Genomic DNA, 15,640 nt, shown 5'->3' with positions numbered 1-15,640 from the left:
AACTTCCAACAGCCTGGTCGGGCCATATTTATAACATCCCTTGTGGGCCACCCTTTTTTCCCCGGGGTTCCCCCCTCCTGGGCGGGGGCGGCGGGCCCCTGCATTGCTCCTACCTGGACCAACCGTGGGCCGGGTGGGTGGCTGCCTGGAGTGCGGAGCGGGTCTCCCTTGGGGGGTCCTGGCTCGTACCTGGGGTCGGGGCGGGGGGATGCCCGGAACTCCTGGGTGGTGGTGGGGTGCTCGTCTGGGGCTGTGGGCGTCCCTCTCCGGTGGGGCCCTGCGTTGGGCTCTTCCGGCGCGGCGGGGGGCTGCTTTCCTGGCTGGGCTGGGGCGGCGCTCTCTTTCCCTCTGCGCCTCCCTGCTCTCTGGCTCTGGGGGCCTCGCGGCGGTCCTGCTGGCCCTGGCCTGGGTGGCGGTCTTGGTCGCCCGGGGGGCGGTTGTTCCCTGCCTGTTCCCGTGTGGCGTTGGGGGAATTCCGGCTGCCGCTGCTGCTGCGGCGGGGGTCTTGGGGTGGGGGTGGCTGGGCGCTCCTCCTCCTTCTTTTCACATTCCACCATCCATTTTAGAAGAACATAAACACTCACCTGAGCACAGGTGTTAGCTCACCTTTGCACTAATAGTTTGCATGATTGAATGAATGAAAGATTTCACACTAGTTGGTTTAAAGGCATAGGTATGCGTTCGTGAACACTATCTGTTTTGTGTGCATGTTGACATGTGGACATTTTTGCGGCTAGCAGGTGTGTTGATAATATTTGAGTGTGTGTGAACAGGCCCCGCCCTTTTTGTACTACATTTGAACCGTACCGTAACGATAAACAACCAGTAAACCTGTCTGCTCTATGCTGCTTCATGGTCTTACCCCCCTTCCCCTCCTATTATCACCCTCCTACCCCCCCCCTCTCTCTAACGTCCCTCTCTCTTCTTCCCCTCTTTCCTTTTCCGTCCGGTCCAACACCAAAGATTTTCAAACATGATTGAAATTAATAAAGTTTGGCCTCAATTACAAAAGGGGTTTATTCAGACATACCTTTGGTTTGTCTGAAGATGAATAACCCCTCTTGTTAAAATAAAATATGTCCAACACAAGAGGCCCTCAGCTCTCATCTGTTTGCCTAGCTGTTGGACAGGACAAGTTGAGAAAAAAAAAAAAAAAGAATTTGGACCATAAAATTAGCTACTGGTTAATTTTAGTCACCTATTTACACTATTCCCATTTTAATAAAACGTTATAATTACTTTTAAATATTTACTTGTCGCAATCGGGTATTTGTAGTACTTATAATTGCAGGAATGTCTAAAAAGAAGAAAAAAAAGGCCTTGAAAGTATAATAGCTTTATTTTGAAAGGTTTGACCGGAAGCAGGGCTCCTCCTCATCTTCCAATCACACTAAACAGAAATGTCCGACTCGGAGTCTGACAGGAGCAGGCCGCCTTTCCATAAGCAGGCACGTGCGCCCCTCCGGTACCGATAGGGCGGATGTTCGTCTTCCTCCGCAGCAGCGCGGTACCAGCGGACGCCTGTCGGTGAGTTTGGGCTTCGTTGCTCACCGGCTTCGTCATTCCCGTTTAAAGTCCTCCGCTCAAATCCGTGTTCCACTCGATTCACCATTCCCAGTGGGAATAAAAAGCCAGCTTTCACGGGGACCTTTAGACTTGAAAGTTTGCAGTCGTTTCCGCGGCAGGGCGCGAGGACGCCGATCAGCTGCAGTTGATTCAATCTGAGATGACGTCAACACGCGGTCAGGAAAATGTAGTTCACAAACTACTAGACTGAAAAACCCCCAGAAATGTTTTAATTTTGGCAAATTTAACTTATAAATGTCAGTTATATTCATATATAAATTAAATATGTTTTATTTTAATTACTGACATATATTTTATTTACTGTAAAAAGTTTATTATTTGGAAAATTTTGAGGAAAAATAATAAAGTGAAAAAAGCATCTTACATTTGTTCAAAAAATGCCATTTAAAATCACTCAAGGATACTATACAGAAGATACAAAAACAACATAAAAATTAGATTTTTAAATTGGATTTAAACAAAATGTATGGAGTTTTTCTTGGTCAACCACTAAGAAGAAAGTAACAGTAATTGATTCATGTAGTAACTGTGGAGAAAAACAACATGTGGACGTGATAAGAGATACGCCAAGATTGTGGATGTTTTCTAGGTGAAAATATTCTGACAAAATGAGGGTATTGATGTGGAAAAAATCAATAGACACAAGTAGGAAAAAAGGTATTTCAAAATAAGATTTAGGAAACCTATTTACCCCACAAAACTCAACAGATACGTAACTTTTCTACTAGAAATATTTTTACACATTTATTGTAAACCTTAGTCCTTTTACCAGAACAACCTTTTCTATAAACATTCTAATTGATCTATGTACCTAATTTTGACAGTGAACCTTTAACATGTATCATTTATTTTACATAAAACAAGCCATGTAATTTGCATTATAATGATTCCTTTAAACAATCTATATACATTTTAAAGAAAGATTCCAATGAAAATCCTGTTTTTGGTGTTTTTAACATGTTATTGTAGCATTTTCCTGATAATGGAGGACATATATTCAAATATTAAGCTCAAATATTGTTTGCATTTTTTGTTGCACCGGTAATGTTAGGTTGAGGTTGTGAGGGGCTGTAAGCTAAAACTGAAATACACGAATGAGGCAAATATACATACAATTTGTTTAATTTTTCTAATTTACTTAGTAAATAACTGCATTTGTATCACAAACTTTAATTTAATGTTAACTAAATAATTGCAGAACACTATCTGTAGAAGGATTTCCCTTCATCTTTTTTTTATGTCACACCTCTGTTTTTCTGCAATTTTTCACTTTTACTATTCCACAGTTTTATTCCAGATGGATGTACAAAAGTTGTTTTTGGTTGTGAATTAAGTTCTTCCTATAAGCTGCTCCAGTCTGTCAGAAAACATATCAAATTCCTGTAGAAAACTGGTCATCACCTGTAACATATGTGAGCTACACAAAGACTTATTATTCTTATTCTTCTTATAAATATTATAGTGATAATAATGGATTGGATTTTTCTGCTCTTTTCCAGATGCTGAAAGTGTTTACAATCCATTATTACTTGGATTTTTTTAGTTTTAGCATTTTACTCTGTATTCAAACATAAAATGTAGTTAGATAAAATACTGCTGTTAAAGCTATAATCTGCCACATATAATATGGAAAGCTTTTGGTATTTAATCTTTTATTTGTGTTCAGGTCGAAAGAAATCCTTCATGTCCGTGTCTTTAACATTCCTGTTGCGTCCATTTTATTGATATTTTACGTGTTTTGACGTCTTCGACGAGACGCTTGCCCTTTCTTCAAAAGGTTAATCCAATTCTCCCAGCTCGCCTCGGTAGGTTTGTGTCTCATCCGGCTCCACACGTCACACGTTTGTCGTTGATTGTCTTCATATCCAAATGAAATGCCTCTTCTTTAACTGGTGTTGCAGCTTTGTGCTGCTCACGCCTGCGGTCCGGCACAGACATGACGTAAAGCAGAGTGAAGAGAACGATCCTGAAGATGGGCAGCTGTAATGCTAGAGGAGTCTGTAGGCGCTTCCTTAAAGACGTATTGATTGGTTTGCGCCAAAGAAGGCAGGATTGAGGTGTCAAATGCGTATTTTTATGATTTTTTTTTTCTCCAGTTAATGATTTTTATGTCTATTTGTCACAACAATTCATTTAACAAATAGATTCTTGCCTATTTAAACTGAAGGTTTTTCATGACATTTATCTTTGTCATAAAGATAATATCAAGCCTGCTTCCCAGAATCCCGATTTGTAGTTTCATTTTAAACTTCATTAAAAAAATAAAAAGACACAATCATTAAACATACAAATCCAGCACCAAAAAAAGAAAATTATGATTTGCTCAAATGCTTAATCACAGAAAGAGACGTCTGAGTCATCTGCCGTGTTCTTTTCTCTAGAACGTGTCGCCCTCTTGACTTTCTGCAGTGCGGCGGATGTGGCAGCCAATCGGCTCCAGGCGGCCCTCTCAATGGTCTCTCCCACCGTGAAGGCGGTGGTGGACGCCGTGTGGGCGGTGTGGAGCATCGGGGCCTCCATCTACGACTACATCCACACCAACGCCATGGAGGAGCGCATCCACACACTGGAGAACGTCATCACCGTCCACCAGTTCCTGATAGGACTGCTGTCCGCCGGCGTGCTGGCGCTCTTCACCTACATCCTCTTCAAGAAGCTCTGAAAGGGTGGACTCCTGTTGATATTGGAGATCGGATGACCGGAGTCACCAGATGTGAATTTGGTAAAGCAAAGATGGACGAGTTGATACAAAAAAACAGTCACGGGACACTGTCCTGTTTCCAAGTGCGATTGTAGAAACAAAAATGGGATCAAGACTGTTTCAACAGTTTGAACTGCTTTGCAGTGCCAACGCTGATTTTACAAACACAAAAACGGTCCACTCATGCCTAAAGAAAGTAGTCGTATGGTTATGATCATGTCCTGCAGCAGCTCTGGACTGAAAGGACCAGATTGTTTTCACAACTCTTCTCTTTTATTGCACTTAGACGTGACAATTTTGCTCCTGCCACATACTCAAAGACTCATCAAAATTCGCAGACACCTTGTGACCAATGAGAATACATTTTAGACATTGTGAAAGACACCCCCCCCCCCCCCCCCCCCAAAAAAAAAAAAAAAAAGATGGCATCACAGAAAATCATCAAAATCTTCAAAAAACTGAAGTCGTCAAAAAGGACAAAAAAAAAAAACGACTGGGGCCTAAATCTCTTGCGGAGCTAGAAAAAAAAAAAGTCAAAATCCACTAACAAAACCAAAACAGGAGTTTCGGCAATATCTTAAAGTTATGGTGGCCATTTTGTAGCAAACATTTTCTAACAATATGGAAAGTGAACATTTTTTGACAGCGATCTTTACAAAATTTGACCCCAGCTCAGTCCACAATCACAACTGAAGTATCATTGACCTCAGGAAGAGGCTGCCATCTTGAATTAAAAAAAAAACAACTTTAGTGCCATCTACAAATGCAAACTCTCCCTCGGGTTTTAAATCCATTGCTTCCCAACTCCTCACGTATCATTGGAAAGCTACTTGGGAAAAAATGTTTAAATTAAACATCGTAGATTTTAGTCGTTTGCATAGCGATCTTGCTAAAGTGGGTACATTTAGTACGAGAATCCCTGGTTCAAGCTAAACGAAGTAATATGTATGGCATGACTATATGAAGAATGTGGGCGTGGTTAATTCTTCTACCGTTTCTACGTTTGGATTAAGTGGTTTTATTTTATTTGCTGGCATACCGAAATGATTAATGGTTCCCTTTTTAGATATTAGGTCCTAAAAAAAATCCAAAATTCAAAGAAGATTTTAGAGCATTATATATATTTGTTGTGATTTGAGTCTTTCAGAATATTTAAATATTGTCTCTGGTCTGAAGGTTCAGATGAAAGCAGGATATGCTCCAAAAAACAGCCCAGGCTTTTTCACTCATCACTTCAGCAAAGCAGAAAAGCTGCTAGCATCATGTGCTCCCATGAACTCAACTCCCAGAGAAGAAAGACAAAAAAAAAAACAACCTTCAGCTTGGCTCACTTCCTAAAGGGACTTGTAAAAAAAAAAAAAACATTTGTTTTTACTCTCTCTGCCTTAACACATCTTCATTTTGTTTCATGTTCTTGCAGGAAGTGCACATTTTTTCCAGTTTCACAACTATACATTCATATAAAGGTCAAACTAATTTCAATGTTTGTCATAAAAATAAAAAAATGTTCATAAGCACTTTTTAAAATTAACTCGGGAACTGAAGTTCTAGCAGCTGATCAAACTGATTGTAGATCAATGAGTGATCCGATTTATTTTTTTCTTTTTGGTCGGATGAAAAAACATCCAATAATCCCTTGTAATTCATTTTTACAGGTTGATGTGCTCTTTCTAGAACTTTGTAACCTCATTTCACTAATGTTTCTGTGTTAGTACTGTTTGTACATGAAGCTGCTGTAAAAAGCATACAGAAAAGCACTGACTTGAAGTGTCCTTATGAAATCTCAGTGCTTCTGCTTCATATTTGTCCTGTGACAACATTAAAGAAGTTCAGCAAAAAAAACCTCAAATGTGACCAAGTCTTTTTGTTTGTGGATACATTTTGGTCCTTCTGGCTAAAGATGCGAGCTGTATCAAAGAGAGGGAAGCAGAGACGGAGAAAACCTCATCAGATGAAAAGACTGCTTTAATGTGATAATGTTAACAACGTTTGGACGCTCAAAACAACAAATGTGGAATTCAATAAGCTGGAACTAAGAAATCAGAACCTTGGTTATCAGTTTACAGCCGAAAAGTCTTGAAAAATGAAGGAAAATCCATGACAAAAGCTGGGAAACGGGTTGGATGAACTGGAAAACGCTCCTGGAACCAGAACCTTGACTGACTGTTATCTGGAAGCCTGATGGATCCGTTAGGATGACTGCTGCTCAGAATCTGACAGACGAGGAGCAAACTTCAACAAACATCAACGGATTCCGTTTGAAATGATGACAGATGTTATCCAAAAAAAAAAAATCAGGTAGAGTGAATCCTTTGTTTTTCTCGTCTTCCATTTTATTTGCCATTTTGGAAATATGTGAATCGACCAGATTGTTTACATATGTGATGAGTCGTTTTGCAGTTTAGTCAGCCACTAAAGTCCATATTTGCAGAAATTAAGGAAATCTTTGGAGAGAGAAACTCAGGATTCTTTGCTATTTGTCTAAATATAAATGTTTTCATGGTGCAGAAAGGCTGTCATTTATTCCACTTGACAGTTTTTTTTAATTAAGTGAGTGATGTTTCTCTTAATTCTCATTTCCAGACTGAGTCGTGTCATCACAGCCTCCTGTGGTGGGAGACTTTTTAAGCTGTGAACCTAAACAGCAGGGGAGCGGCTGGCGGCCTTCCTCGCTGCTGGCGTGTAACCTCCTCTCGCGCCTCCATCGTGTTACGTGGTCGTTTCACACATTTCAGTAACACCGGGCGCTCTGCACCAGCCAGAGGCCGCAGGTTCCCTCATGAGTGTCCAGTCTGAAGCAGAGTGTATTTGGAAACAAATCTCTCCACACTTTCGCCCTCCAGGAACTTCATGGCTCTCCAATGGATCTTCCCGCAGTTCTCCGGCTGGCCGAGGGTGCTCAGCTCCTCCTGGATGTACTGCAGCCACAGATCTTTAAGGTGACAAAAGTAGAGAATGTTGGGGTTCGGATATTCATTTTTGTTGGTTTTTTTTGGGGCTTTTCTTACGGGCAGATTAGTATTATACGTGAACTTCAAGCTACATTCGATTTATTAATTCACAAGTTAAGTAAGGGTTAATGCCGACAAAGTGTGCATTATCACTTTTTAACGCACGCCGTGGAAGCCTGATTGCTTCCACGAGGTGCGTTAAAAAGTGATAATGCTTACTTCGAAGGCCATTAACCCACTTATACCGTGGTCACTTACAGCCAATCAGAAATCGAGTATTCACCCGGACCATGGTATAATGAATAAAGAGTCAACTTTGCAGTCAGCATTTTAGTTCTGAAACTCAGTTCCATTTACCGTCATCCGAGGTGCCGAACTCCTGCAGTGCTCTCTCGTAGTACTCCCTCAGATGGTTCATTTTAGGAGCCTCCTGGAAAAACAATGTGGATCCTCTCATCTCAGCAGTAAAACTACACACCACCTTCAAGGTTTACAGAAAAATCTGCTCTGTGGCCAGATCACAGATTTTTACTTCAGAGCTTTTGATGAACTCACTTGTTCTTTCTCGATCTCAACCATTCTGGTGAAGAAGGACTTGGACAAGGGCCGGTTTTCTTGCAAGCTTCAGGGAAAAGGACAAAGTTAACGGAAAGTTAGAAGATTTTATTTTTGTGCCATAACAACTATATTTGCAGATTATGTGTACTTGTTTTAATCACTTGCCAAGAGAACTGCACAAAAAACAGATTAAACACATTTTTGCATAAAAATTGCATAAAAATGTGAAACACTAAAGCATTTTTAAACACAATCCCTTCATTTCATGGGCTCGTAAGTAATTGGACAATTGACTTCCATGCTATTGCATGGGCAGGTGTGGGCAATTCCCTAGTTTTGTCATTATGAGTGAAGCAGATAAAAGGCCTGGAGTTGATTAGAGGACTCGTGCTTGCATTTTGAAGATTTTGCTGTGAACAGACAACATGAGGTCAAAGAAGCTCTTTATGCAGGTGAAAGGAGCCATCATTAAGCTGAGAAAACAGAAAAAACCATGCCAAAAATTGCTACAGTATTAGGAGTGGCAAAATCAACAGTGTGGTACATCCTGAGAAAGAAAAAGCATTGGTGAACTCAGCAACGCAAAAAGACCTGGACGTCCATGGAAGACAACAGTGGTGGATGATCGCAGAATCATTTCCATGGTGAAGAGGAACCCGTTCACAACAGCCAACCAAGTGAACAATACTCTCCAGGAGGTAGGCGTATCAATATCCAAGTCTACCATGAAAAGAAGACTGCATGGAAGTAGAAGGAGAGGGTACACTGCAAGATGCAAGCCACTCATAAGCCTCAAGAATAGGAAGGCTAGATTGGACTTTGCTAAAAAGCATCTCAAAAAGCCAGCACAGTTCTGGAAAAACATTCTATGGACAGATGAAACCAAAATCAACCTCTACCAGAATGATGGCAAGAGAAAAGTATGGAGAAGGCGTGGAGAAGCTCATGATCCAAAGCACACTACATCATCAGTAAAACACGGTAACCCAATTGAGCAGAATTTCACTTGTTAAAGACTAAACTTCAGACAGAAAGGCCCACAAACAAACAGCAACTGAAAGCCGCTGCAGTAAAGGCCTGGCAGAGCATGCAGAAGGAGAAAACCCAGCATCTGGTGATGTCCGAGAGTTCAAGACTTCAGGCTGTCATTGCCAACAAAGGGTTTTCAACCAAATATTAGTAATGACCATTTGGTTTTCAGTTATTTCATTTGTCCAATTACTTATGAGCCAATGAAATGAAGGGATTGTGTTTAAAAAATGCTTTAGTTTTTCACATTTTCATGCAATCTTTTTGTTCCACCCATGGAATAAAAGCTGAAAGTCCGCCCTTCAATGGCATCTGAGTTGTTTTATTTAAAATTCACTGTGGTAATGTACAGAAACAAAATTAGAAAGAATGCGTCTCTGTCCAAACATTTATGGTTTCGACAGCATGTGGATGAAGCACTACCTCTTAAATGTCTTCCTGGCTTTCTTGTAGCCTCCAGTGGAGTAGGACCAATTGAGATAGCTGTCTTTCATCTCCATGGCGACAGTGGGGACTGCAGACTGCAGACCTCTCTGGAAATGAACAAAAGCACAAACTTTTAATCACAACGGCCAAAGCATGACGCTGACAAAGCTTCATCCATCCTGTTGTTCTACCCTCTTCGTTCTGTCATTAAGCAGCGCTTTGGTGACATCATCCGAATAAGCGAACTTCACAGAAACACATTTTACCTGCTTGACTTTTGATGGTTCTGCTCATGACCGACACCTTGTGACTTTAGTTCGGCATTGCAACCAGGAGGACATCTATTTTTGAAATGTACCATAATGATAAATGATTTGGACGCTACCTTGAAGATGGCTTCAGTGTCTTCTGGAGTCTGGTTGGCGGTGCTCCACTGCAGCTGCAGCCGCCACAGAGGCAGGCTTTCCTGGCAGTGCAGACAAAACCGGGTGAACAATAACTACGGCAGACAAAGGATGAACAACTTCTAGTTGGGTCTGACTGTTCCCGACAAACTACTGAATCAATCATGAGATTACAATCAATCTGATTTCTAACATTATTTGACTATAACCCTATTTTTCCATTTTCTATTCTACACCCAATTTAATTTAGTATTTTTTCATAATTTGATTTAATCTGAGCAAAAAGAGAAAATTTTATAAGAATATTAAATATTTTCTTTAAAAAATCGTTAAAACAGAAGATCAATTCATGAATTTTATGACTCAATATTCTATTTTTTTATAGTGAATATTGATTGTGAATGTATTAATTTGAAAACATTTTTCAACAACTATGCTTGTGTGATTTATAAATGACTTATCAAAGGCAGAAAGTGGAGAATAGGTACATTCAACAATATATATTATATTTATTTCTAGTGTTCCATTTTGTCGCCATTAAGCTGAAGTTTGAAATGTAGTTTTTCTTAGAAACCAACAGAAAGGAAGAAGGGAGGGAAGAATTGGGTTTAGGTTAGTCCTGCACAATATACCGCAAATTTATCGTTATCGCGATATCAAGCTGTGCAATATGCATATCGCAAAAGTCATCACAAATCGCAATAAATGGTTACCTTAAATATGCTAAAACAATCTTATGGCAGCTTGAAACATTTAACAAATCAATTAAATCCATTTATGCATTTGACCAATCGGATGGACCCTTTTATGTTAGATGTTTGCATCCTACCTCGCCGAGGGTCATTTGGAGTATACATTTTAAACTGTTGCAGTGAAATGGGAATGATGCTTTTGGTTGTTTTGCTATTTGTTTATTTACCGCAAATTATATCGTTATCGCAATATTGATCACTCATATCGCATATCGCAAGTTTTCCTCATATCGTGCAGCCCTAGTTTAGGTTAAAAAAAATTTAAAAATGGATGCATTTTTCTTGCATTTCCAGTTTTTTGAATTCCCATTTGTTTTATGTAAAGTTTCCAAAACAGTTTTACAATTGAACTGAATTTTTTATTTTTTTAATTCAACTCAAAAAGTCAATCGATATCAAATCAATTTACTAATCCTGATTTAGGACATCTTTTGTCAAAGACTAAAACAACGTAGAAAGATATTTGTTTAAGCAATAAAATGTCAGAAAGCCCCTCATTTTTGTAACATTTAAGCCTCTCTTTAATACAAATCGCCTTAGGAACATCCAAAGCCTCCAATTCAAGTGAAGTACCTCCACCTACTTCCGCTCTTTATGTCTGATCACATCCATTCTCTCAGCTGGTGTCATCTTTCTCTGCTCTAAACTGAATCATTTCGATTCTTCATCATTGTTGATGAGGCAGGGTACCTTTGGAAATATGAGCTTGGACACAAACTGTTTCCTCACGGTTCCACTGAGGGGAAAGTCCTGCATGATTAGCAGTAATCCTCCTTATGCGGCGGCTTCTCGGGGTTGTGAAACCCCCGACCCAGTAACAAGCAGCTATTCTGCTCACTGCCATCAAAGCCTGGCAGGCAGAAATGAACCGCTGCTCACACACAGGGAGCGGAGTGTGACGGTGGAGATACAAACTGGGCCAAAGAGGTGGCCCACATACACAGCGGCCTCCGTCCTCCCAGAAGAGCAGTTATCCTGCAGGAGCCTTAGTGTCCACCGAGTGAGGAACGTATGAAACACGGTATGACTGCAGGCTGATCGCTTACAGTCAACCTGTGCATGCACATGTGTGTTTACCTTGGGATTAACATGTGTGAGGGCCTCCTGGAAAAGCCTGGCCGGGTCTCCACTTCCCAGCTGCACTAGTGTTTGCAGACTCAAACTCCACGTGGTGACCGATTGGCGGTAGCGCTCTGTGGCTGCCATGGCAACACTGGCTGCTCCCTCTGCATCTCCAGAGGAAAGCAGGATCTGCAGCTGGTGGTATGGAGAACATCACAATGGCTTCAAAACAACTTCATAGTTTTTTTTCACCTCCTTTGTGATCTATGTTTTGGTAACACGGCAGTTCATCGTAGATAGGTTGAAAATGTCCTTCTTTTGGTGGAAGAAGTACAGCTGTTCTGCGTCTTACCCAGCTCTTGTAATAATCCTCCATCAGCAGTGAGGCATCATGGGCGCGCTGCAGAACTCCCAGCAGCCTCTCCTGCCTCTGTGACACAAACATGTTTTAACGCCTGACTGACGCACTTCAGTCCACCCAGACTTCAGTCCATCTGCTGCACTTCTTCACCTTTTCCTTCAGCTCTTGGACGTTGGTCTTTCTCTTCAGTCTTTCCAAGCAAAAGTCCAGGTAGCGGCTCCACATGGGTTCTAGGGAATACAGCCAAAGAGACTTAAACTTTTGTCTACTTTTCCCTTTCTCGGTTCTCTTCTAAGACGTCTCAGCAGTTAAGCAACCAGGTTGCAACAACTGATTTTTAGAAATGCCGTCAGGCAGTCCTACCTGTGCTGATGACCTTGAGGCCCTCCTCATAAAGCTGGCAGCAGCGCTCCTCTCTGCGGTTGATGTCCAAGGCCCGAGCTTTGGCGCTGTGCGGCTCCTCCCCCAATCCCGGGGCCTCCAACTCCCTCCTGGCCATGAAATCCCACATTAGGCTGTCTGCAGCGTAGTTGGTCTGTAAACTGGAAACAGAGGATGGAAATGCATGTGACGCGACGTTTGGAGAATAAAAAAAGAAAAAAACGACTCCAGCAGCGCGATGTTTGACCCACTCTTGCAGGATGGAGTCCTGGAGTTCTTTGGTGAAGTCAAAGATGGCGGCTATGTTCAATAATGAGATGACAAACTCCGCTTCTGTGGAGACAAAACTCTGATTGAAAACTGAATTCTGGGTAAACATTTTAAACAAACTTACATGTTTTTTTTTTTTAATGTATGGTTTATTTGCATGTTTCTTCGTCTTTTTTCTCTAGTTTGTTTCTAATCTTGTAAGCGTTCGATACCGAGGACCCACTTGAAAACGAGAAGTTTCATCTCTAAGGGCTTAGGGACCTATCCTTACTCTTAAATAAATAAAATAAACCCTGGAATTCATTTTTTTAATGTTGCAAAACAGCTATTTTTAATCACTCAACTCCACCATTTCAAAAATAATTTTTTTATTTTTAATGAAAATATGACAAATGTTTACCTTTAATTTTCCCAGTGGCGTCTTTGTACACTACTTCAGCCAGCCTGCCGCTCAGGATCTCAGGAGAAAACTCATATTCACCCTAGGTGGTGTGAAAAAGGCAGCAGTCAGGCACCGAACACACGTCGGCAGGCTGACGTGTTGGTTTTATCACCCACCAAGTCGATCTCCGCCTTCTCCAGCTCCGCCTTTTGCTTCCTCAGTTTCTCAGCGTGCAGCAGCTCCATCCGGAAATACTGAGAGAAATAACGAGAGATTTTCCCTCAGAAACTTCTGCTCCAATCTCTCTCATCACATATTTGACACCTCTCGAATGGTGTGGAGGAACAGCGTTGAAAAAACAGAGGCGTTGTCGACTCCACAGCGCTCGTTACCTCTTGGTAGACTTTCTTGTTGTTTGGGTGAAAGCGCAGCGCTCGCAGGAAGAGGTGTCGAGCGCTTTCAGAGGAATCTTGATCCTCCAGCTCGCTCTTTGCGGCCATGATCCACAACGCTGAAACAGGAAGTCTAGGTTGGGTCTATCCTAAGGCTTAGGAGATCTGTGCTTTGATGGATGAACTTCAGTACCTGGCTTGTTAGGGTGGATAGCAAGCATAGCTGAGAACACCCTGCTGAGCTGCCCTTTAGTGGCCTGAAGGGAAAAACGCCACAGAAATCATCTTTTGATGCCTCTTTACATGCAAGAAGGGGATTCCAGCTTTACATACCCATTTCTTACAGAAGGCAACATGGGAAAGCCAAAGCTGGACATCATCCTGCAAACACAAAAAGACACTGGTGTTTACGTTCTAATGCTTCTAATAGTTGTGCAGTTATAATAATAATGGGTTTATAATACAACACAGAAAAGCAACCCGCAAACACAGATTTGCTAGATTTACTGATGAGGAACGATTATCAACACACAAAAAATGTTTTTTTTTCTTTTTATTTATTTTCTACCTTTTTTGTAGTGTTTTGTTCCAACAAATTTAATCTGGCAATTTTAATGCAATCTACTCTACAGAGTTAAACTATAAAATAAACTACATTTTGGGAAAATTACTATTTCCCCCTCGTGTTTTAGTTTAGCCTAAATTTGACCCTTTTGTGGAAGCATGTGATCTGAAAATGTTGAACTGAAATATCCCAATCTAATATTTAAAGAAAATTATAATTACCAACAAATATTTAACTAGGGTTTCTAATTTTTTTTAGCAGATTTTCCTAAAAAATGTATGTAGAACTATTGGAACATCAGGAAAATCGTTTTTCTGGAGAACTGAGACCTTAACGGGATCTTTAATTAGTTTATCTAGTCAACTGCTTTAAAGAAAAGTTGGACCATAAACACAATGCAACCAAAATATAATAACTTATATAATAACAAATGTGATAATTGTAATACATATATAACTGTGTTTAGTTGGTTTAAGGGAAATTAACACATTAGATTAAGATAAAAAGACATTGCCTTTCATATGAATGCATTGCAACTTTAACTTTGTTCATTCATTACCTTCCACTTCTTTGTCGCTCTTCTGAAGATGCCATGTATTCGGTGGATGATCGGGAACTCGATCTCCTCTCGTTTGAACTTATAGTGTATGTGCTGAAATATGAAAATGAAGAGATTTCATCATCACTTTTGCATCCCGTGCTCAAATAAATACAAATGTTAGTAGTTAGTTTACAACACATTAATACACGTCTTTACAGTTTCCGGGCTACTTACTGCTCTCCTCTTCTTGATCAGCTCTAAAACATTGATTTCGTACTGCAAACGAACAAAGAAACAAGCAAATGTAGACAAATATGAAGCTTGACATCAATTAGAGCTAAAAGCTTCTTTTTTTTTTACCCACTCGCCTACCTACCTGGATGTATGCAATGAAATCCTCCTTGTTCACTATCAGCCTGTGAAGCTTATATTCCAGAGCTGTGGCTCTTTTTACAACAGATCTAAACAAGTGGGAAAAAATGCGTGTAAAAATGTTTGATTATTAAAGTTTGCTGTGTAAAGACATCAATTTTAACAGACACACGTGTTGATTTTACTGTGAAAAAGATCGGACACATGATGATCGTGGATGGATGTTTCCCTTACTTGACTTCTTTTTTGGTGAACAGTCCCACTCTCTCTAACTGCTCCAGCTCAGGGATCCGGTCCTCGATCCGCTGCTGCACAATCTCCGCCATCCTGCCAACTAAAATTCAGCAAACTAACGCTAACTTGCTATTTAAACGTGGAAATTGTTTATATTATACGTGTCTACACATAAGAGACTTCACGGTGGACCCGTCGAACACATGGGTGCAACTTCCGGCTACGACCGGTAATGGGTCCGACTTGAAACATGAATTCGACTCTGTGCCAAACTGAAACAACCTTGCTTTTAATAAGTGGTTTATTAAAACGTTATTAAATCGAAACGTATCTAAAAAAAAAATACATAATATAACCACAAGCATTTTTGAATAAAAAACATGAAGTGCATTTTAATATTATTTACTTTATTATAACACAAGTTAATATATTTTTTCTTGTTTTCATCAAATCAAGCTGTCACTCAACATGTCCAGATAAAAATGTAATCAAACAAAAGTAGACGTTTAAAGGAGCGCTTAGAATATCGTTGTTGTTTTTGCTTGTGTTTGAAATCCTGGGTTGCTTATAAAAAACGCAGATCCACTTGATTTCCCGCAAAATCGCTGAAAGTAGAAGCGGGCATTACGTGATTTCCTGAGCCTGTCAGCCAATCATATTGCCGAATAATCT

The 15,640-nt window shown here is 40.5% G+C and overlaps 1 protein-coding gene across 1 annotated transcript; it reads right to left on the bottom strand.

The window, feature by feature from the left end:
• Positions 1-6,235: 6,235 nt before the first annotated feature.
• utp6 (UTP6, small subunit processome component) lies at positions 6,236-15,206 on the bottom strand. Its single transcript, XM_004065796.4, has 19 exons — positions 14,969-15,206; positions 14,739-14,823; positions 14,597-14,638; positions 14,381-14,473; positions 13,590-13,637; positions 13,450-13,513; positions 13,257-13,375; positions 13,041-13,118; positions 12,883-12,964; positions 12,464-12,545; positions 12,195-12,373; positions 11,982-12,061; positions 11,823-11,900; positions 11,486-11,665; positions 9,638-9,718; positions 9,250-9,359; positions 7,795-7,861; positions 7,597-7,669; positions 6,236-7,220 (listed from the first exon to the last, which is right to left on the bottom strand). Exons 1-19 carry the CDS (start codon positions 15,058-15,060, stop codon positions 7,066-7,068), a joined length of 1,788 nt encoding a protein of 595 aa, XP_004065844.1. The 5' UTR covers positions 15,061-15,206; the 3' UTR covers positions 6,236-7,065.
• Positions 15,207-15,640: the final 434 nt, after the last annotated feature.

Source organism: Oryzias latipes, chromosome 1 (genome assembly GCF_002234675.1).
Source record: "Oryzias latipes chromosome 1, ASM223467v1".
NCBI classification, from domain to species: domain Eukaryota; kingdom Metazoa; phylum Chordata; class Actinopteri; order Beloniformes; family Adrianichthyidae; genus Oryzias; species Oryzias latipes.
Note: the sequence above shows the minus strand (reverse complement) of the source record. Positions and strands in the feature narration are given on the sequence as shown.

Bases quoted from the DNA above. Each gene is read 5' to 3' on its own strand.
- utp6 (XM_004065796.4), bottom strand. From the start codon at position 15,060: ATGGCGGAGATTGTGCAGCAGCGGATCGAGGACCGGATCCCTGAGCTG. The intron at 14,474-14,596 runs GTAAGTAGCCCG...TTCATATTTCAG, and splicing joins TGATCAAGAAGAGGAGAGCA to CACATACACTATAAGTTCAA. The intron at 12,062-12,194 runs GTAGGACTGCCT...TGTATTCCCTAG, and splicing joins CCTCAAGGTCATCAGCACAG to AACCCATGTGGAGCCGCTAC.